At 38.0% G+C, this 24,153-nt stretch overlaps 1 protein-coding gene across 1 annotated transcript in view; it reads right to left on the bottom strand.

Annotated features, from left to right (window-relative positions):
• Positions 1-24,153, bottom strand: part of LOC109410019 (neurexin-4) — a 92,159-nt gene that overhangs the window by 19,662 nt on the left and 48,344 nt on the right. Inside the window, exons 3-5 of the mRNA XM_062848619.1 lie at positions 13,068-13,264; positions 493-634; positions 58-428 (exon numbers count right to left, since the gene is read on the bottom strand). Coding sequence (XP_062704603.1) covers positions 58-428; positions 493-634; positions 13,068-13,264 — 710 coding nt within the window. The remainder of the gene's footprint in view (positions 1-57; positions 429-492; positions 635-13,067; positions 13,265-24,153) is intronic.

Below are 24,153 nucleotides of genomic sequence, written 5' to 3'. Positions count from 1 at the left end.
AAAGAAATAAGAATAAGGTTTCGAATGTATTATTACAATCAAGTTCATGAAACTCACCGCCCTGTTCAAATTTAGCTTGTCAAACTCTCCCTTGATCTTCTTCTCGACGATCACTCGATCCACACTGAACATGATGTCCCGCCGGTTTCGCGATATGACCACATCGTGCCAAATGTTATCGTCCAGCAAGCTTCCCACCGAGAGCGAAGTCATGATCCTCGATCCCAGATCCATGTTCAGAACCATTCGGTTGTCCTTGATCTGCAGCGCCAGATAGTCTCCCTGAGTGCCCCGCGAGTACAGCAGAATACCGTTGGCTTGGGCAGTTTTAAACCGGAACCGGATGGTTTCCCGCGTCGCGGAAATCGGTTCCCGCAGCAGGTCGTACCGGATGAGACCCGATCCGTTGAGGTAGACGTTTTCCGATTCTGAAAGTGTGCGGTAGATGTGAGTACTTTCTTTGGAATTTTTAAATAACATCAAGAGACTTACCATAGTGGCATCCGTACAGTTCGACTCGAAGCGAGATACGGTTCTGCCAGCGAGTCGGGTTGATTCGGATCCACTGGGCAATGATTGGCACTTCGAACGAGTTGTGGCGGGTGGAGTCACCGTCTTTGTTGCCTTTGAAGAGCTTCAATAAAATAAATATGGATTAGTTACGTTTTGACTGTGCTTTCTGAAGTATGGGAAAATCGGACAACACAACGAAATGAACCTAGAATAAAAACGGGAAAACTTTCTTCTACTGCTACGCTTGAAACTGTGAACTACGGTTTATTTTTATGGTCAAACATAAATTACTTATTGTGAATCACGACTGCATGCTTGTTAGTACATGAATATTAGGTAAAAAATACTCGGGCTTATTGCCTTTCCCAATAATGTTTGCTGTTATGATTGTTTTCTCTGGAATTTTCTCTTTTATGTGATATATCATTACACAGAAAGAAATCATGAAAATTAAACAGCACGTAAGTTAAGCATCGACTGAAAATTATAGCTGAAGCTACAAAATTACAGACATTTACCGAGAGATAATACTGTCTGCTCAGTAATCAACCAATCATGCGTACTGTTTACATTTTTTGAGACATATCCGCTTGAAATTTACATGCAGTAACGTAAACGAGGACAGCTGCGCTCAGTCGTCTGCCTCGCTGCGGAGACTGCACTCTCGCTCTCTGTGGCCGAAGCGGTACAACAGTTTGTTCCTTTATGGTGGAACATGTTTATCTTTGATTGCCTTCTCTTCAGCTTGGTGAGACAGCCTGGAGGGGTTAGGCGTGATCTCTCACTCGGAAGATCTGAGTTCGTTTCTCGTATAAAGATTTTTTTAAGTTTCCCTGAAAAGTCGGTGCTTTTCTCTCAGCAATTAGCAGTGTAATTTTAAGATCACACATAAATTTCTATCGAACACGATGGAGGTCAATTTGTTACATTCAGTTCGTCATAAATTTACAGATTTTGTTCGTACTGTGTAGTGCTAATCTTGTGAAATTCGCTTTAATTTATCAGTGTGCTTCCTTCTTCTTAATCTTTTTCTTCTTCTTCTCCTTCTTCTTACCTCCAAAATATCACCTTTTTTATGAATACGACCAGGATTTCTTCATATTTTAATTACAAAATACCTGGTAAGATATCCATGAAAAATTATCTCGAGATTGCAGTATGTTTCCAGCAGTTTTTAGTCCAGGAATATCTCCATGAATTTCGTCGGGAATGTCTCCAGAGAAAATCTTTAAAGAATCGCTACAATTTCATTCCATAATTCCAAATTTTACAGAATGTTTTGAAATACTCTCACGGATTTCATCTACTACCAAGTAAATCTTCTGTAAATATTATCCCCAACGTATTCTGTGTTTCTTCAAGAATACCTTTAAAGATCTCAGGTCATACTTGCAAGAAATTATAGTTCTCCAATTCATTTCTTCAAGTTCATCTCCAAAAATATCATCAGATATTCCTCCTCATATTACTTCTGAAATACCTCGTATTTTCAGGAAAACCACTATGATTTCTTCGGGAATACTTTAGGCGATATTTTAAAAAGATCTGCAGTGATATCTTCAGGAAATTATCTCAAGCTTACAGTATGTTTCCAGTGATTTTAGTCCTGGAATATCTACTTGAATTTCTTCAGAAATACCTCAAGAAAAAATCCCTAAAGAATGCTCAGAATTTTCATTAGGTAATTTCATTTTTTACGAGGTTTTCTCCGCTTTTTGGAAATACTTACACAGATGTATTATACCCCCAAGTAATTCGCCTGCATTAGCTCCAACGTAATCTCTATTACATTAGAAATTCCCCAAAGAACCTACCAGCAGTTCTTGAATAATTCCTTTAGAAATTTCTTCAGGTTTATCTGCAGGAATATAATCACCTTCTGATAGTATTTCAGAAATACCTCCATTTTCACGAACACATCCAGCAATGCAATAGTTGCTTCAATTGATGAGTTTTATCAGAAAAGCATCCACGGATTTGTTACTCGAGTAGGTGGAAACATCTAATAAATAGCATATTCAGTTATTACTGATCGAATTACCGAAGAACAAAAACTGATATTGATTGGATTGATATAAGCAATATAAGCAATAGATATATAAGCATATATATCAGAAATACTAGCACAATCTAGTATGGTCAATTGCTCAATGATAGCTCGTTAAGATATTACAAGATCAAAACAATATCAGATAAGATTTGTCGACCTTTTTCTTGAAAAAAAAAATGCCAACATAAAGCATCGAGGCTACGACCTTAGGGTTCACAGGCGGCGATGCTTATTCTTAAACTCTGGTTCACTGTTGTATATGTCATGAGAATAAGAGCATGAGTTTCTTCGTTTCCACCCCGATCAACCATTTCTTTAAAAATCTTTACATTTCTTTATAACGACCTTTAAAGACGTTCATACCGAAAATCGATAGCGATCGACATCGTTTCATAAAGAAATTTAAATAACAACCAAGTTACCTCGATATCGATTGATAAATATTTTTGACGACACATCGACATTAAAAATAGTGGGTTCTACTTTACCGACCTGTCATAATCATTCAAAAAATCTAAAAAAAAGCCACCTCACCCACCAGTGGGCTTGTCCGCACTGAGCGCATGAAAATTCTGCTCTTTGGATTTACACCATCAAGCACATCATAAATTAGGAATCTTTTCATCTCATCAGATAGAAGGATGTTGAAATATTGTAAATGTCATTTCGAACTGTCAAAAAACCGCACCGCAGCGCTGCACGGGCCGTTCAAAGTGAAATTCACTAGGGTGTTTTCACCCGGGTGAAAATCTCTTTGCGCGCTCCGTGTGGCTCTGCGGTGCGGTTTTTTGACAGTTCGAAATGACATTTACAATATTTCAACATCCTTCTATCTGATAAGATGAAAAGATTTATAATTTATGATGTGCTCGATGGTGTAAACCCAAAGAGCAGAATTTTCATGCGCTCAGTGCGGACAAGCCAGCCCACCACCCACTCTTCCTGTTCATGTTAATTATGATTTTTTTGTAATCATTTCCTAAATTGGGAATTGAACTTACATTTATAGGAACTGGGAGATGTTATGTGGATATAGTTACTTACTGAGTCACACGGTATTACAATGATAATGGGTGGCCAAATGCATTCAAATACCCAACAAATTACTAGCCTTTAGCAGTTTCCGAAGCCACAACAGAATTATTAAAAAATGTATCCGGCTTTGAGTAACTGAATAAACATCATATTGAGAAACCATAATTAATCAAATAAAACATAATTTATCAAATAAAGAGTAGGCAAGACAAAGTTTGCCGGGGACAGCAAATTAAGTGTATTTTAGTATTTTCGTGTTGTATAACTTAAAAATCTTATTCGCGCTGGACTTTTTTGAGCGCTTAGGCGCTTTTTATTGTGTCAGAACTCGACAAGCGAAGTCGAATTCGGGGTTCCGTGGCGTCTTCAGGCGCCAAACTCGTCCACGAAGGACGGAGATAGAACTCGGGTGTCCGCTAAGGCCCGCCTTTCGAGGCAGATAAACGGAGAGAAGTGAGATTCGGCTGCGTATTTTTTCGTTGTCTTGGACAATTGAATTCGAACCAATTCGACAAATTGTGAAGCAAAATAAATTGCTTGGTGAAGTAAAATGGCGTGTTCGACGTCGCTTCGGTCGCCTCCATCGATCGAGGCGTGGTGTGCGGTGATCTTGCTGCATAGGACGGTGTTGCAGTGGCCTTGTTATTCTTGATTTGTTGCGACATCGGAGGAGTGGATGCCGAGAATAGTCCTTTGACGGAGAGGTAGCGGTTGGGGACCGTATCGAGTACGGTTGTCGGCATCCAGGGGCTGGTAGCTGCATCGAGCGCAGCTGTCGGCATGCCCACAACGTTGGATACTGACCATGGCGTGCACGGTTGTCAACATCCTGTGGGCGGTGGCCCTGGGTAAGTCGTCGGTGCTGCTGATCCAGGTAAGTGCAACGAACCTACCTCCAGAGAACTTGAGTACCCAACAGTTTCTGCTAAATTGCATTCAATCAAATTTTAAATATTCCAAACTGAATATATAATTTCATAACAATCCAGTTGCATAACTTAATCTTACTTAACCATACCCGTACCAAAATCCCATCTCCTTTCTATTTACGAGGGCGTCGGTGAGTCGCTGGCATCTCGATAAATAGATAACATCCCTTCCCTGATATCCCTTCCCAACTGCATAACGTATTTCTTATCGTTTCAGAGAGCGAGCAATGGCGCTTAAGCCTAGGCTTGTTAGCCAGGAGTGTAAATGCCTGTGCCCCATCCCTGAAGCAAAATGGCCCAAGGAGTGACGAAACCTTTTTAGCTACGTCACTCCCAACGTTGGTGTTTAAACATACTAAAACACTCACACTCACATCAACACATCTACATGTACTACTCAAATACACTCACAAAATCTTGTCGCATCACTCGCTTATAGTGAATCCCATTCCAAATATCCAACTCCTTGACACCTATGGGGGCGCCGGTGAGTCGCTGGCCTTTCATAAAGTAGGTGTCATATCATCACATCCTTTCCTATCCCCGTAACGGAGAAGATGAGCGTGGCCGGCAATGGAAGTTTTCATGTCTTTTTTACTTCAACCTCTAATTGGATAGCTATTCCTTCCCAAATAGCATTCCATAAGCAATTAGAATAGGAGTATTAAAGTTTTAACATGACAACTTTCAGTATGCAATCTATGAATTACTCCGTTACCACGCAACGCAACGCAACGCAAAACATAATTTATCAAATAAAGTTCGGATCTTTCACAGGGTTCCCGAACGGAGTGAGTTTTGCCGGTGAACGAAAATAATGCAACACGGCGGTGGCTTCCTACTGCCAATAAAATGTCCAGAATACCTACCAATATGTATTTCTGCTGATAATGCTGTCCCGGGGGAGCAATCCGGTGAGCTGTGGCCTAATCCGGATCTAGGAAGCATTTTCCAAGGAATTTTCGTGCTCGGAGAAATCCAAGGAGTAACCGTCTTGATTTATCCTTGGTTTCATTTTATTTTTTTCTAATTCGAGCAAAAGCAAAACATTGCTCCTGTCATATGAGATATCAGAACACCTTTACTCAGCTTCACCCAACGATACCGAACAGAACGGTAAAGGAGTGTCGTGACTAATCTTTGTTCTTCGATATCAATATGCAAAGTTACGTTGATATCGGAAATTGAATATGTTCCGATAAATATTCACGAAGAAAACCAAAGTTCAAGCAACAACATGAAATTTAACGAAATTAAGTTACGTTTCGGTAAAGGTTTTTATCTTTTGACCGATAAAGGACATTTTTCATGTTTCGTTATCGATCGATGAAGTTGTTTGAATATATGTAAAGTAATAATCAGTAAAGAATAGTCGACGTTATTCTTTATATTTTGGTAAAGAACTTTAACGAAATTTGTGAAATGGTTGACCGTACAGCTCAGAAAGCAGCACATGGCGTTTCATTCATTGACCCATCTCTATGGGTGTATGTGTTCCATTTCATGCAGAAGATCTAAATCCGTTTTTATGTAGAATAGTTCAGACATTTCGACACTAACAAAAACTGATTCATATCACATTAAGTTATGAATAACACATTAAAATCACATCGAGCTATGACAGCAAAAAATGTTCGATGCGAGATATGATTAAGATATTCTTGTCCACCCAGGTTTGAAACAGAAGTTTGAAACATCTGGAATACACCTTGCTATCAGGAATTCCTTATGAAAAAAACAACTCCAAGGGTTTCTCCGGGAATACTTCTGGATACAACTCTAATTATTACTTCTGGAATTTGTCCAGGATTTATATTATTTTTGAAAATATGAATTTAATAGTCTAAAGACCTTTCCTGGTAAGTGCCAGGATGTTTACAAGGAAACTTTTAGCAGGTGCATCTAGAATGCTTTCGCTTATTATTATTTCGCTTTCACTCTACACTTTCAGAAAATTCAACTAGAACATCTACAAAAAAATCCTTCAAAATGACCCCGAAGTCATGTCGTCTTGACCATGATCGGCCTACAGTGATAGTGACGATGGTGCAACATTGAACGGAATGACGTAGCAACATTCTCAGCGCACAAAAATGCACGTTTTTGGAAGCTCTAAAAGTGGTTCTTAGACGACTTTGATGAGAAGTTTGAAACAAAAAAGATAAAGCGTTTAAACAGTTTTGACCAAATTTGGAGCATTTTCCCATAGTTTTCATAGGGTAACACTACAACAAATTGTTAAGACGTTCAAAATCGGACCTTCCGTTCGTAAGTTATGCGCAGTCCCACGTATGCCACTGCAATTATATATATATACTAGCTGTCCCTGGCAAACTTTGTCTTGCCTACTGCGTTTTTTGACGTTTCAAGTCCCTAGTCAAGCCCAAGTCCCCGTTCAAAAAATATGAAAACCCGATTTTCAAAAACTCTCAATTTTCCCATGTTTTTTGCCTCATAAACCTTCCTTGGGTGAAAACTAACAGAACAAAACTACGACGACCAAAATCGGACCTTCCGTTCGCAAGTTATGCGCGGTCCCACGTATGCCACTGCATTTATATATACAGGGTTTTAGGTTCCTGAGTGCAAACTTTTTAAAGGCTTAGAGGACCATAAATGGTGAAAAAAATTGTTCTATGCATATGGTCAAATCTTAACCGTTACGTAGTTATTTAACCTTCCATGTTTTTGACTCTTAATGCTTTAACTGGCTATAACTTGAAAATGGTCTAACTTTTCGAAGTTTTTTACCCTTATTCGAAAGATTATTGAATTTTCTTTCAAATGGCATATTTGAATTGATTGGTTTAGTTAAATAACTAAGTTTTCTAGAGCAAATAGCTCAAAAGTAGTGTGTTTTAATTTATTTTTGTCAATTATCTTTGAAAAATGCCTAATAATTTAAAATTCTTTCGCATTTCAGGTCATAAATTTGCAACTGTCACGGAAAGCACTTTTTTGCGCATTGTGCCGCACATTTAAATCAAAATTGTAAGAAAACGATAAGAGCTAGAAGTTTGGAGTCAAAGAACGAATTGTAGAGTGCAACAGGGGCCACAATTTTGCCAAAGAAAGAATTTTAATTTATTACGCATGTTTCAAAGATAATTGACAAAAACCAATAAAAATACACTATTTTTAGCTATTTTGCTCTTATAAACTTAGTTATTTAACTAAACCAATCGATTCAAAGATGCCATTTGAAAGAAAATTCAATAATCTTTCGAATAATCTTTCGAATTTTTCGAAGGGTAAAAAAACTTCGATAAGTTTGACCATTTTCAAGTTATTGCCAGTTAAGGCAATAAGAGTCAAAAACATGGGAAGTCCAATAACTACGTAACGGTTGAGATTTGATCATATGCGTAGAACAACTTTTTTCACCATTTATGGTCCTCTATCAGCCTTTAAAAAGTTTGCACTCAGGAACCTAACACCCTGTATATAGATATAGATTAATGAGCAACAAGAAAAAAAGTAGTGAAGGGTATATTATAAGATTTGTTTCATCATGAAAATTTCAAATCAATATTTATTGATATGTGTTGTGTTTTTTTTTTGTATTTGTAAGGCCAGAAGCTATTTCAGAAAATTCATTTATATACACAATTCATGACTGAGAGTAGAATTAGCTGATGTTTTAATACTCGTTAATAAAAAAAAAAAAAACTTATGACTTATTCATATTGGAGAACCCCAGATTTGTTGAACATTTTCTAGGGGCTCCAGCACGTAGAGAGATCGGTTTGAAGAGTTTTAGTTCAAATTTTTCAAGAATGTGGGATTTTTTTCCTTTCTGTAATAAAAATGCATTCCTGGCTAAATCCATATCTTTCTTAAATAAATTGCAGGATAGAATTGTGAAGAAACCTCCAAAAGATCCTGAGAGAATTTAAAAACATTTGCTACATTTTTTTTAAGCAGAATCAGCAAAAATATCTCCTGATACGCCAGATTTTGCAAAAAAAAACAGGGAATTCCACTAGAAATGAAGCCAGCAACTCTACATTATGAATTTCTACTGAAACTTCATCAACAGTTTCTATTAGAATTTCCGCTAAGAAGAACATTATAGATTTTTTCTTGCTCTATGGAGTTTGTATTCAGAATTTTTGTGCAAAACTCTTTTTGGAAGGTCACCAGTCGAGGGTCACGTTAGAACAAGTTTTTATGTTTCTTTATGGTAATTGGCCAGCAACTTCCAAAAAAATTAAGGCAGAAATCCACCTGAAATTTTCTCTGGATTTCGCATAAATGGACGCAGCGATTGAGTTACATATTTTACTACAAATTTTTCAAAGATTTCCGCTATGCACTCTCATTGGAATGTTTCTATAAACCCCGTCATGATTTTTAATTATTTCAGTCTATGAGAGCTAGTTGCTGCGACCACACTCATAAAAGGCATGTCTTTTTTATAAAGTTTCTTTTATCATTGTTTTCACACTAGAATTTCGAATGTGTTATGAATGATTAAATTTTTCTAGATACGCTGATTGTTCTAGATTTAAATCTCTTTTCATAACCTTTTTGTTAGAATTTTCCATATCATTTTGTTAGAATCATAAATATTTTTTCTCGATTAATTTTCCAACTTTGTGGGATAACCTCTACGCTATGAAAATGGTCCTCACAAGAGTGTGCCCCGAACCCTCACATTTGTTAATCCGGCCCTGGTGACTATGAATCAGGAGGTCCGAGTTCAAGTTCCAGTTTTTTTTTTCTAGAGATTAATTTATGCATTTCAATATGTCTCTCTCTGGGAATATAATTGTAAAAAAAGGGTTCTCTTCTATGAAAAATAATAAATAAATTTGATTGATTACTGATTAAGCGCATGTTAAACCTTTAATCAGCCTTTCAAAGACTATCAATTCAGCTAAAGGTTAAGTTAAATCACCCAATATTAGTTGCTTAGGAGCTGCATAAAGAATTGTAACTCTTATGTCCAGCATTTAAAATAAAGGCTGCTTTAAAATAGTTGGAAAAACGTTTATACAGCATCAACTTGTTACCTGGGAAGCGTCGGTGCAGTGTTTTTACCTATAGATCGTACATTCCTATGTGGATATTTCATTACACCAACAACCTAATTTTAAAAATGTTTGACCAAATCTCAAGTCATTTGATAAATATAACATGAGCAAGAACATAATCGGCAAGGAAGAATTTTTTTGTCTTTATCTTGCATGTCCTAGCGGTACCCCTTTGATTTACACGCGTGCCGTAGTCCGCTCACTTTTGCACATTTTAAACGGCCTTGCCACGCCCAAACCAGTGAACGCAGACATTGTGTACTTCGTATACGTAAAATTCAGCAGTTCCGTGTCAAAAATTGAGCTTAATCCATCAACGCAAACCAAAGTTACAGCATCCCAAACTTGGCCATTTTGTATGAAAATCGGCATTTGTCCGATCAATTATGCACCACAGTGTATGTCAAATGACCTGGGAATTGTCAAACATTTTTAAGGATAGGTTAATTGATGTAATGAAGAATTGAATAATGTATCTCCCTAATGTCATACCAAACATTTTCATGTACACTAGGCCGTCCCTTATTTTGCAAAAATTAGAAATGTTATAAGTTCGTTTGTGGAAAATGATCGTTTTCGCTAAGAAATGATCCTGTCATAATATGAAGTCCGTATCTCAAGGCTAAGTGGTCCCTCAAGGGGCCTAAAGTTGTCAAAAATTGTATGGGACCAAAAAAACCTGAAATTTTTTTCGACATAAAAGTACGCTATTTTACTAAAACCGGTGATTTTAGGACCCTAAAGGGCCAAAAATGTGCTTAGATTTGCGATATCTCTACTCTTTTCCGAGTTATTGACAAAAAACAACCGAAAAATCAGCATTTTTGACCAATTTTTTAGATTTCAAAGGAAATTTACCCTATTTTGTTCAATAACTCAAAAACGAGTGGAGATATCACAATTCTAAGCACATTTTCGGCCCTTTAGGGTCCTAAAATCACCGGTTTTAGTAGAATAGCGTATTTTTATGTCGAAAAAAATTTCATGTTTTATTGGTCCCATACATTTTTTTACAACTTTAGCCCCCTTGAGGGACCACTTAGCCTTGAGATACGGACTTCAAATTTTGACACGATCATTTCTTAGCTAAAACGATCATTTTCCACAAACGAACTTATAACATTTCCAATTTTTGCAAAATAAGGGACGGCCTAATGTACACTAGCGCCCACTGACGGTAAAATTAGTAACTATGCTATCCGTCACCTGGAAGTTATAGAAGTCGTAAACAACGTTGCAGAAGATTATACCTTCAGTTAGTCGACTCCAGAAGCTCGATCTCATCCATTTGAAAAAATTGTGCCAACAAGACCGTACTTTGGTATCCGGCTTGAATTTTGCGATAATACAGTACTGAACAGAACAAAATGCGCAATGACTGTTTTTCATACAAAATGCTCAAGGTTGAGGGGTTGATTCTCAGCTTCTAGTGCACAGATTGGTCTATTCAAAATGTTGACTGAATATTCATAATAAATTGAAATTTGATCTGGGAAAAAACAAGATACTTTCAAGCAAAACTTGTTTGAATATTAAATAAACTCACATTTCAAGAAAAATCGTAAAAAAATGATTTTCTCGATATTTTGTAATTGAGGGGTATGGCCAGAGTGGACGCGTCACGCGACGCGGCGCGGATTTCCCATACGATCTGACAGCTCCTTATCATTGATTGTTATTCCTTTGTGTACAAATTTCCGCGCCGCGTCGCGTTGCGCGTCCGCTCTGCCCGGTACCTTAGACTGTTCAACTTTGTACAAGAACATATTTGTCGAAATTTTCAAATTTCAAAATTATTCCAAAATTAAAATTTTGAGATTTTTCTCAAAATGAGAGATTGACAATAACTTTAAAAATCTTGTATCGAAAAGTCTAGTTTCCTAACAAGCTAAATTTCATGTTATCAAGAGTGTCCAGGTTAAATATAAAGTAAATCTGTGCTTCAGAAGCTGAGATTCTGCGAGCTCCAAACTTTTGCATTTTGTATGAAATTCGGTTATTACGTACTTTATTCTGTATAGTACTGTAGTACCAGTACCGAATGTAACTATTTAAGCACACTAGTGCCACGTATTGATGAAATGCGGAACAATGCAAACTACCACCTGAAAGTTCTCGTAGTGCCGACTACGACCGCCGGAAATCGTAACTCACATCGTACATCTCACCAAATGTGTACGTTATGATGGATTCCGTTGAGATTCCGAGAGGACTCGCCACAATGACAAAACGGAACCGCATATGGCAAAAATAAGGAACTAAGTCATCGTACATATATAAATTACGTTACGCTAAAGGGGAGAAGGGAGTTGAGTGTAGAGTTGATCCATCCAAAAATATTAAAATTTGGCTTAATATTTTCCGCTATATGACTATTAAAAAAATCACGTTGTCTTCCCTGTCAGTACATAGCTGAACACATTGTATCCCTGTAAGTACATTGCGTTTTAAAAGAGCTATGAAATTATATATTATTTTTTATTATAAAAACATAAATGAAAGCATGTTATTTTGAAAACGCTTTTGAAGATTATTTGAAAAATTCACTGATAATTGTAGAAAAAATACGCCTTGTTTAGAATTATAGCGCATAGTTTGATAGTCTGTTGTGCGACTGTTATTCTGACTTAATTTATTGTTTTTTTTTGCAATTTTTTTGAACAACAATTTTGTTTGGTTAGTGTTGCAAGATACTGCAGATTAATTTGCGAAAAAGAAAGTGTTTATAGTGTGGGTTCGGAGTCAGTTTTGATTTGTATTCCGCAGAATCGTTACCCGTTCTGTGGCTTAGTTGGGAAAAGCGCCGGTTTGGCAAATACGGAGTCGTGGGATCGAATCCCATCAGAATGTGCTTTTATTTTCACAAATTCATTTTTACTTTTGTCTTATTACAAGTTTTCAATATATTTCTTTGACTTGTTATCATTTGAATCAGGGTAGTTCGCCAATAGTTGCACAGCTTAAAAGCACGCCTGTTATTGCACACTCCTCGCTTTTCTTATGAGGTGTACAAAAAATGCGATTTACGCATGACCTGGACTTTTAATCGTATGCTAATTAACGGAGGCATAAGCTTGAAAAATAAACATATTTTAGAGTGGGTGATCGAAAACTTTTAATCTAATCTAGAGTGTTTCGGAAAAAAAAATCTTTCTTAAACTTTTTCAAACCGAATATGAGCATGCAGATTTTATTAGATCAGCTGCGAAACTACAATATTGAGACGTTGTTCAGCAGTTAAATTCTTGCCATACTGTTGTTAATCAAAACATAGTTACGTTTTGATCACGTGATAATTTATGTAGATTATACGTAAAATCCGTCTATAACATTGTTCATTAGGATTAGTCACATCATAGATATCTATCCATTAAAACCCATATGATAAATCACATAACTCAAAGTAATCCACATTGATCCCTCTGGACATCGGACAGAGGCCATTAGAAACACAGAAGCACACATAAAAAGAAAACCAAGCCATCATCAACGATTTCGATTTACCTGTTCCTCCCCGTCGCTGTCGGTGAACGACTTCCACACCTCGCCGTCGTCCGAGTACTGCACGATGTACTCGGTGACGCACTCGTTGGTGGTGGTCCGGCCGGCCGTCGCTATCTTCCGGATCATCTTCCGCTCGCCCAGGTCCACGGTCAGAAAGTGGAAGTAGGTGTTCTCGACCGGGGTCCATGCCGAGCGGGCTGTTAGTTTTCGTTTTTGGGTATTATTGGCATATATGGGTATGGTAAGTTCGGTTAGTTGGTTGAGTGTGGGAATTTTCCAGAGTTTTGCGGTTTTGTGTGATTGTGCGGATTAATTGGGGTCACACCAACACGATTTTTGTATCGATTTGCGTTTCCGGTTTGTGGGCGGCATAATGGAGAAAAAAAATTGCGGTCAAAAATGCCAGTATTAGTATGTATTGCCAATCTGTAGCTGTATAGAATGCAAACTTGTCTTACAAACTAAAGTGTAACAATCTAGAAGTGTGAATAAAAGCCAAAAAAATAAATCTAAATTAATCAACCAAAACCATTGTGTAAAACCATCACCGTGTCAAATCCGAGTAAGCGTCGAGAGAATGGGTGGATTAGAAGTAAGCTCTGTTATGCAAATCTCAGTAGACAGTGACTAGTGGTGAAAGAAGGATCACCGGAAACCAAGGGTGACTTTGTTACGCCTTCTATGGTAATGTATATTTACAGGAAGTTGTGAAGTGGCAGAGTGTGAATGGAACAGCTGCTTGGATGATGGTTCATTCGTTGTTGACGTCGCCCCGGGAATAAAAAGGGCTTCAACGCCATTGTTACCTTAGTGTTGCCACCGGGTTCTTTGTAGTCGATATAATCCTGTCCATTGAAGCCGTAGCTGATACTGAACTCGGTGACGTATTCGCTACTGTGTGGACGGCCCTGGATTTCGATTCGGGTCACGTTGCGTACCGTGCCCAGATCGATCATAAGCTGCTGCTCGAAGTCTGACTGCTGGGCTGTCCAGGCACTGCCGGCTGAAGTACCGGAAAGATAACACATGCGAAAATTGTGTGAGAAAATTCTATCAAAGTCGGCGCAGGATAGCGGTTAGCGGAAGCAGACAACACAGCCGAAAACTAGAACAACCGTAGCGAATCGAATTGCGGTTATACAAATGTGGGACAAATAAACGCACGCACATGGACAAACGACAACCAGATCGGAGGGGAACAAATGACGGCACCTGTGGAGAATCGTTGCCTCAAGGAATAAATGGCACCCCTCGTTGAAGGGATACCCCCTAACGTCAACCTGAGACTCGATTCGAACAATTGATCAGGGAAGAATCTATAGGGTTACCTGGCGGTAGACAATGAATAGGAATTGGAAATTCTGCGCCCCTATTTTCAGTGAATTAAACTCCTAGGGAAAAAACGAATATTTACTCACGCTTAAACATTTATGAAGTAATAATAATAAATCTCATCCCGATAATAATTCGGTTGCCAGGGGAATGGCACAACTAGTTTGAACTTATTCAAAAGGGTAGAAAAAATGCTATGAGAATGCAAACACATTGTTTTCCGATCGAAGCAAGCGTGCTTCTATGATGCAATCTCAACAGTCGATGGGGATCAGGAAAACACTTGAAACGTATCCATATTGAGGATGCTTGAAAATGTACAACATTTACCACAATGAAATATTGTCGCAATACGAGTGCATATTCGTACCCTATTTCACATGTTTGTTTTTCTAGCACGGTAACATGATTGTTTTCCGGCAACATAAATTACTCAGAACATTTCCGGAGAAGTTATAGAATTGGTTCGCACCCTTTCTAGACAACAGTTTACCACTCAATTCAAATCGAACAAAAAAATAACGTACTAAAAACCTAATTTTAATGCACACCACCCGAGCAGAAGAAAATAACAAGAGAATAACATATCAAGGTATTTATCTTAAATACTACCATAGCTTGATATACCCTTCATTAGATGGTAATAAGAGGCAAAATAACAAAAACGAATACCAAAATTTTGTATAAATATCACCTAGACAATAACAAGTCTTGTTATTTCAATAATGATTGCATACCTAAAATTTCAAGTGCTGTATTTGTTATTCCATAGTTATTTAATAACAAACTAATAACATTTGTTGATATTAAATGTTTAATTTGTTCAATGACTTCATGATGAAATAACAAATCTTGATCTTCGGATATTTTCACTGCTAAACCAACAAATACTACATCAATTCCAAACTCTGCTCAAATACCTCCAACTGTTATTGTGATGTTCTCATAACATTTCGTAGAATAATGCAGCAATAACAATTTTAGGTATTAGAGCACATGTTGCTCTTCGCATAGTATTTGTAAGGTATGCCCTTCTGCTCGGGCAGACATGCGGTATTCGAAATAAAATGCAGCACGCTCTTCCTTTTCGACAGACCTATAATTTATTCAAAACGATTTTCCCACGTGTTCATGCCCCGAAAGCAAACTATTTAATCCTGTAAGCGATAGGAATTGAAATAACAAAACAATTATCGAAGGACGTGCCTTCTCAAATTGACTGCAACTAAAGCTTAGGAGGATGAAATTCTAGTCTGGTGAAAAGCGAGCGTGTGACGACAATCAAGCAGCAATGGGTTTGGGTTGAACGGCTGTATCGTATCCTTAATTCTGCTTTCAGAACCGTTGTAGTATGCCTGTCACGGATCATCAAGCAACTTGACTGCAAGCCATTTGGGCCCCGAAAGTAGGTTGGTCGGTGGTAGATAGGTAGGTAGGTACCAATCTGTCTGGGTTTTGTTTGCCAAGCAGTTTCTTCCAAGATTACCGTTGCACGCTTTGTTGTTTAGTAGGACAGTAAAAGCAGTAAAAACGATAGCATATACATATTTTGGCAGAGACTACACATCATCGGTTTATACCTAGTGCCAAATGCGAACTGTGGGCGCCACTGTATTGATTTCACTGAGGAAGGAAGCTCAGAACAGTGTACACTAAGGTCTTTTTTTACACGGGGGATACGTCCCGTGTAAAAAAAACCGTGTAAAAACAACCGTGTTAATTCGCGAATCCGTGTAAAAAAAAACCGTGTTAATTTGCGAAACCGTGTAAAAAAATACCGTGCTAATTCGGGAATCCGTGTAAAAAAAAACTGAGGGAAATCTGAAAATATTTGAAATGTCCTCACCTTCAGATATCCGAGGTTTGTTTTAGAGAGTAATAAGAAAAGGGGGGGGGGGGGGTAGTAGTAAGGGTTGAATCTAGGGGTTAGTGGGGAAGGAGACAAGGGATGGGCTATGGGGAGCAGAGTGCATACTGTTTCCAAGAAAGATCGTAGAGGATATTTTGGGGTGATAAGGACTGTATAGACGGACGAAACGAAGGATCAAGGAGACTGTCAACACTCTACAGGTCCACGGAGCTAGGTGGTGTAGAGAAAGATGTTCCAGGACACTCAGGAACTTTCGCGAGTAAAGGCTTTGATATCTACGAGCGTAATCGATTGATTGTTGTTACATCGCTGATACTGTTCTACATCCTACAGGTATACGGAGCATTGTTCTGTAAATAAATCATTTTCAAACATGACCTCCAATTTTGATCTCCAAGAACTTCCGCGAGTAAAGGCCAGAAAATCCACAAACATAGCCAATAATTTCTTGCTACATGCGTTGTAACATCCCAAAGGTCCATTGAGCGTTGTACTGAAGAGTATTCATTTCTAAAGACATACTAGGTCTTCCTTGAACTTCCGCGAGTTAAGGCCTTAAGATCTACAAGCGTACTCAATGAATTGTTGTTACATTTCTAATACGTTGTTACATGCTACAAGTCCAAGAACAATTTTTCTGTAAGGAACTAATTGTCAAAGATGTTCTAGGTCCTCCAAGAACTTCCACGAGTAAAGTCCTGAAGATCTACAAGCGTTGTCAATGGTTTGTTGTCACATTACTGATACAGTGTAGCGTCCTACAGGTCCAGGGAGCATAGTTGTGTAGAGAAATAATTTCCACAGATGATCTAGGACCTCCAAGAACATCCGCGAGTAAAGGCCTTAAGATCTACAAGCGTTATCAATGGTTTGTTGCCACATTACTGATATAGTGTAGCGTCCTACAGGTCCAGGGAGAATAGTTCTGTAGAGAAATAATTTCCACAGATGATCTAGGACCTCCAAGAACTTCCGGGAGTGAAGGCCTTAAGATCTACAAGCGTAATCAATGGATTGTTGTTACATTTCTAATACGTTGTAACATGCTACAAGTCCATGAACCATTTTTCTGTATAGAAATAATTTCCACAGATGTTCTAGGTCCTCCAAGAACTTCCATGAGTAAAGACCTGAATATCTACAAGCGTTATTAATGGTTTGTTGTCACAATACTAATACATTGTAGCGTCCTACAGGTCCAGGGAGCCTAGTTCTGTAGAGAAATAATTTCCAATGATAATCTAGGACCTCCAAGAACTTCCGCGAGTAAAGGCCTTAAGATCTACAAACGTTATCAATGGTGTGTTGCCACATTACTGTTACAGTGTAGCGTCCTACAGGTCCAGGGAGCATAGTTCTGTAGAGAAATAATTTCCACAGATGATCTAGGACCTCCAAGAACTTCCGCGAGTGAAGGCCTTAAGATCTACAAGCGTAATCAATGGATTGTTGTTACATTTCTCATACGTTGTAACATGCTACAAGTCCATGAACCATTTTTCTGTATAGAAATAATTTCCACAGATGTTCTAGGTCCTCCAAGAACTTCCATGAGTAAAGACCTGAATATCTACGAGCGTCATTAATGGTTTGTTGTCACAATACTAATACATTGTAGCGTCCTACAGGTCCAGGGAGCCTAGTTCTGTAGAGAAATAATTTCCAATGATAATCTAGGACCTCCAAGAACTTCCGCGAGTAAAGGCCTTAAGATCTACAAACGTTATCAATGGTGTGTTGCCACATTACTGTTACAGTGTAGCGTCCTACAGGTCCAGGGAGCATAGTTCTGTAGAGAAATAAATTCCAAAGATAATCTAGAAGCTCCAAGAGCTTCCGCGAGTAAAGGCCTTAAGATCTACAAGCGTAATCAATGGATTGTTGTTACATTTCTTATACGTTGTAACATGCTACAGGTCCATGAACCATTTTTCTGTATAGAAATAATTTCCACAGATGTTCTAGGTCCTCCAAGAACTTCCATGAGTAAAGACCTAAGATTTATAAGCGCAATCAATACAAGTTCCCAAGAACTTCCGCGAGTTTAGACCTGAAGATCTACAAGCGTTATCAATGGTTTGTTGTCACATTACTGATACAGTATAGCGTCCTAAAGGTCCAGGGAGCATAGTTCTGTTGAGAAATAATTGTCAAACATCTTCTAGGTACTCCAAGAACTTCCATGAGCCGCAAGAGTACTTGGGAGACATAAAGCATTCTTGGAAATCAAGACTCTACAGAACTGTCTTCCATGGACCTGTAGGATGTTGCACCGCATCAGTAATGCAACAGAAGTCCATTGATAATGCTTATTGATCTTAAGGCCTTAACTCGCGAAAGATCTTGGATTAACTAGAAAATCTTTGAAAATAACTTCTCTATAGAACCGTGATCCATAAATCTGTATAACATCATGTAAGTAATGTAAAAGCAATTGATTAATTACGCTAGTAGATTCAGGCCTTTACTTGCGGAAGTTCTGGATGACCTAGAACACGTTAACGGAATCTTGCGCCAAGGACCTGTAGTAGACGTGTGCGCCGAAGCAATTTTCACCGGCGGCGGCGTGTATAGTAATTCGAGGCAGCGGCGGCGCACGCCGTTCGTCCTATACGGCGGCGGCGGCGGCGGCGTAATCGGCGTGACCAAAATTTTAAATTATTTTTTTTAGTGAAGAGCAAATTGTAGTCATTAAAAAAACGTCAATACAGAACAATTTCTTTCTTGTATCTAAATTACAATTTTCATCTATTTTGTGAAACGGTTTAAACGTATGTCAATCAGAGGTTTCAATAAAAACTATCCTCATAAGAACTATGCTATAAATTTCAGAGAGTACCCTTGAGGACGTTTACCAGGAAATTTATAAAGGATTCCTCTAGATAGAAATTCACAACGTCGCACGTCTCGTCTAAGGATATTCTTTAATAAAACTCATTTTAGACCAGTATAGTCATGGTAAAATTCGAAATGTTTGTAGGTGTTCTGTTAGGGTGCTTTTCAGGAATTACTCCAGGGATTCTATCAGGAGTTTCTCCAAAAAATTCTGAATAGGGTTCCTCTAAGGGGCTTCCTAGAAGATCCTTAGATATTCCTCGACAAGTGGGATCGTAAACTTCTCTAGAGATTTTGAGAAACCTTTCTTCAAGGATTCTTTAGAATTCACTTCAGGATTTATTTCTTAACGTTTCTCCAAGAATATCTTCAGAAATTCTTTTCGGAATTATTGCACAGCATTCTCCAAATTTCAGAGACTCCTTGAAAAAAAAAAATAACAATTTTAGAAAATTCTTTGGTGATTCCCTTACGAATACTTCACAAGCTCCTCTATTTAGAAGTATGTCCATGAGTTCTTTCAGGGTTTGTTCCAAATCACCCATCAAAAAATCATTAGGAGATTTATTTAAGAATTCTTCTAGTATTTTTGTCTGTAATTTCTTTATGGATTTCTGAAGATTTTTTTCAAGGGTTCTTTCAGAAACTTATCAGAGGTGTCCTTTAGAAATGCCTTCAAGGATTTTTAGAAACTTCTTCAGTATTTTTTCCTTGATTTTTCCCAAAAATTTCTCATAAAATTCTACTTAAAAATCCTCTAAATCCATCTCAGGACTTTTTTTCCTACCCCTCTATTGGGGAAATTAAGCCACTTCGTCCAATTAACTGAACTTTTGTGTCGAATCTCAGGAGTTCCTCCAGGTATTCCCCAAGGACTTCTCCAGGAGCTATAAACGATTGTTTCTAAAATAGTTTCAATAAAATTTAATCTCATCAGAAATTTATTTAAATATTTCCTTCAGGTAACCCTCGAAGAGTAACTCCAACATGATTTACGTTATTTCATAAAATAATTCTGTAAAAATCTGTGGAGGAATATCTCAAACCGCTGAGAATTCTTCGAAAATTCTGAAAATGAAAATAACAAAAAATCCATGGAAAAGGTAATCTTTTACTGAAAATTATGGGAAACGCTTAAACTACTGAAGGAGTCTCAAGTAATATTTCAAAAGGAATTCCTTAGAAAGATTTAAATGGAGTTCATGGAAGAATTTCTGAAAAAAAACCCTTGGAGGAATTTCAGAATAAATTGTCTTTCTAATTCTTGAAGAAATCCCAGAAAATATTCTTGAACGAAGCCCTTCAAGATTATGTGAAACTATCTTAGGGATTTTTCTGAAATGGTTCTAGAAAGAGTTGCTAAAGAAAATGCTGAAAACTCTCCGTCGGAAACCCATGATTGAACTCCTACAAGAATTTATTAAAAAAAATTTAGAAACATTCCAAGAGAAATGTCTTACCAAAATTCATGGAAGATGTTCTGAAAGAATTCCAGGAGGAGTTCATGAACATATTTTTAAAGGGATTCCTAAAAGACTGTCTGAAGAAAAACTTTAACAGTAAAGGAAATTTCCAAAGAAATTACCTATGTAACAACAATTGATTGAATACGCTAGAAAATGTAACAACAATTGATTGAATACGCTAGTAGATCTTCAGGCCTATACTCGCGGAAGTTCTTGGAGGTCCTAGAATATCTTGGAAAAGTACGTCTCTACAGAACTATGCTCTAAAGACCTGTAGGATGTTGCACCGTATCAGTAATGTAACTACAATCCATCGATTACGCTTGTAGATCTTAAGGGGCTGTCCATTAATTACGTAAGGGTTTATAGGGGAGGGGGGTTTGAAAAATCTTACGAGCCATATAAAAAAATTTGGGCTCTCATACAAAAAATCTTACAAGGGGGGGGGGGGGGGGTGGGGGTGTCGGAAAATCGTAAAAAATCATTTACGTAATTAATGGACAGCCCCTAAGGCCACTACTCGCGGAAATTCTTGGATGCCCTAAGATATCCTTGAAAATAACTTCTCTTCAGAACTATGCTCCATGGACCTGTAGGATGTTACACCGTATCAGTAATTTTACAAAAATCCATTTATTACGGTTGTAGATCTTGAATTCTTTATTCGCGGAAACTGCTTGGATGACCTAGAGCATATTTGGGGAGTTTTTTTTCTACAGAATTATGCTTCATGCTCCATGGATCTGTAGGATAAAACACCGCATCAATAATATAGCAAAAATAATTGATTACGCTCGTAGATTTTCAGGCCTGTATTCTCGGAAGTTCTTGGAGGTCCTAGAATATCTTTGAAAACTACGTCTCTACAGACCTGTAGAATGTTGCACCGTATTAGTAATATGACTACAATCCATCGATTACGCTTGTAGATCTTAAGGTCTTTATTCGCGGAAGTTCTTGGATGCCCTAGAATATCCTTGAAAACAACATCTCTTCAGAACTATGCTGCATAGACATGTAGGATGTTACACCGTATCAGTAATGTAACTGCAATCCATAGATTACGCTTGTAGATCTTAAGGCCACTACTCGCGGAAGTTCTTAGATGCCCTAAGATATCCTTGGAAATAACTTCTTTTCAGAACTATGCTCCATGGACCTGTAGGATGTTACACCGTATCAGTAATTTAACAAAAATCCATTCATTACGGTTGTAGATCTTGAATTCTTTATTCGTGGAAATTCTTGGATGACCTAGAGCATATTTGGGAAGTTTCTTTTCCACAGAACTATGCTCCATGGATCAGTAGGATATTACACCGCATCAATAATATAGCAAAAATAATTGATTACGCTCGTAGATTTTCAGGCCTGAACTTTCGGAAGTTCTTGGAGGTCCTAGAATATCTTTGAAAACTACGTCTCTATAGAACTATGCTCTAAGGACCTGTAAGATGTTGCACCGTATTAGTAATGTGACTACAGTCCAACGATTACGCTTGTAGATCTTAAGGTCTTTATTCGCGGAAGTTCTTGGATGCCCAAGAATATCCTTGAAAACAACATCTCTTCAGAACTGTGCTGCATAGACATGTAGAATGTTACACCGTATCAGTAATGTAACTGCAATCCATAGATTACGCCTGTAGATCTTAAGGCCACTACTCGCGGAAGTTCTTGGATGCCCTAAGATATCCTTGAAAATAACTTCTCTTCAGAACTATACTCCATGGACCTGTAGGATGTTACACCGTATCAGTAATTTAACAAAAACCCATTTTTTGCGGTTGTAGATCTTGAATTCTTTATTCGTGGAAATTCTTGGATAACCTAGAGCATATTTGGGAAGTTCCTTTTCCACAGAACTATGCTCCATGGATCTGTAGGATATTATACCGCATCAATAATATAGCAAAAATAATTGATTACGCTCGTAGATTTTCAGGCCTGAACTTTCGGAAGTTCTTGGAGGTCCTAGAATATCTTTGAAAACTACGTCTCTACAGAACTATGCTCTAAGAACCTGTAAGATGTTGCACCGTATTACTAATGTGACTACAGTCCAACGATTACGCTTGTAGATCTTAAGGTATTTATTCGCGGAAGTTCTTGGATGCCCTAGAATGTCCTTGAAAACAACATCTCTTCAGAACTATGCTGCATGGACATGTAGGATGTTACACCGTATCAGTAATGTAACTACAATCCATCGATTACGCTTGTAGATCTTAAGGCCACTACTCGCGGAAGTTCTTAGATGCCCTAAGATATCCTTGGAAATAACTTCTCTTCAGAACTATGCTCCATGGACCTGTAGGATGTTACACCCCATCAATAATATAGCAAAAATAAATTGATAACGCTCGTAGATTTTCAGGCCTGAACTCTCGGAAGTTCTTGGAGGTCCTAGAATATCTTTAAAAACTACGTCTCTACAGAACTAGACTCTAAAGACCTGTATGATGTTGCACCGGATCAGTAATGTAACTAATTACGCTTGTAGATCTGAAGGCCTTTATTCGCGGAAGTTCTTGGATGCCCTAGAATATCCTTGAAAACAATATCTCTTCAGAACTATGCTCCATGGACATGTAGGATGTTGCACCGTATCAGTAATGTGACTACAATCCATCGATTACGCTTGTAGATCTTAAGGTCTGTATTCGCGGAAGTTCTTGGATGCCCTAGAATATCCTTGAAAACAACATCTCTTCAGAACTATGCTGCATGGACCTGTAGGGTGTTACACCGCATCAATAATATAGAAACAATTAATTGGTTACGCTCGTGTATTTCCGGCCTGAACTCTCGGAAGTTCTAGGAGGTCCTAGAATATCTTTGAAAACTACGTCTCTACAGAACTTTGCTCTGAGGACCTTTAGGATGTTGCACCGTATCAGTAATGTGACTACAACCCATCCATTACGCTTATAGATCTTAAGGCCTTTATTCGCGGAAGTTCTTGGATGCCCTAGAATATCCTTTAATAAAATTACTTCTCTTCAGAACTATGCTCCATGGACCTGTAGGACGCTGAACCATACTCCAAAAATCACCTTTAGGAAACCCCCCATTTAACCCCTCCTAGCCCCCCATATATTAACCCCCCCCCCCCCTCCTTCAAGAAACAGACCCCCCACACATCCCTTTCCTGCAGACCTCTTACATCATCATCCGCCTTCACCTCATACCACTTTTCAACTCCCTTGCAACCCTTTCCCATAAATCCAATTTCTTCCTTATAGTAAAAGTTCCCTTCTAGACACTTAGCGCGAGAAAGTTGAAAAAACCGTGTTAATTCGCGAATCCATGTAAAAAAAAAACCGTGTTAATTCGCGAAACCGTGTAAAAAAAGCCGTGTAAAAAAAAACCGTGTAAAAAAAAAACCGTGTAAAAAAAGACCTTAGTGTATTTATCCTGCAGGGTACAACTTATGCAACAAATAAAGAATTGGGTTATTGGAATATATTGCCATCGCTTTGAGAGTTCTTCTAGCGTATTTAATAAATTCGCATATATCAAAGGACACTTTATTCTTTCTGTGCGATCGTTAGCAACTTTTTGTAGGGTATTGGTTCCCTTC

The sequence above is a fragment of the Aedes albopictus genome, chromosome 2 (assembly GCF_035046485.1).
Source record: "Aedes albopictus strain Foshan chromosome 2, AalbF5, whole genome shotgun sequence".
NCBI lineage: Eukaryota > Metazoa > Arthropoda > Insecta > Diptera > Culicidae > Aedes > Aedes albopictus.
Note: the sequence above shows the minus strand (reverse complement) of the source record. Positions and strands in the feature narration are given on the sequence as shown.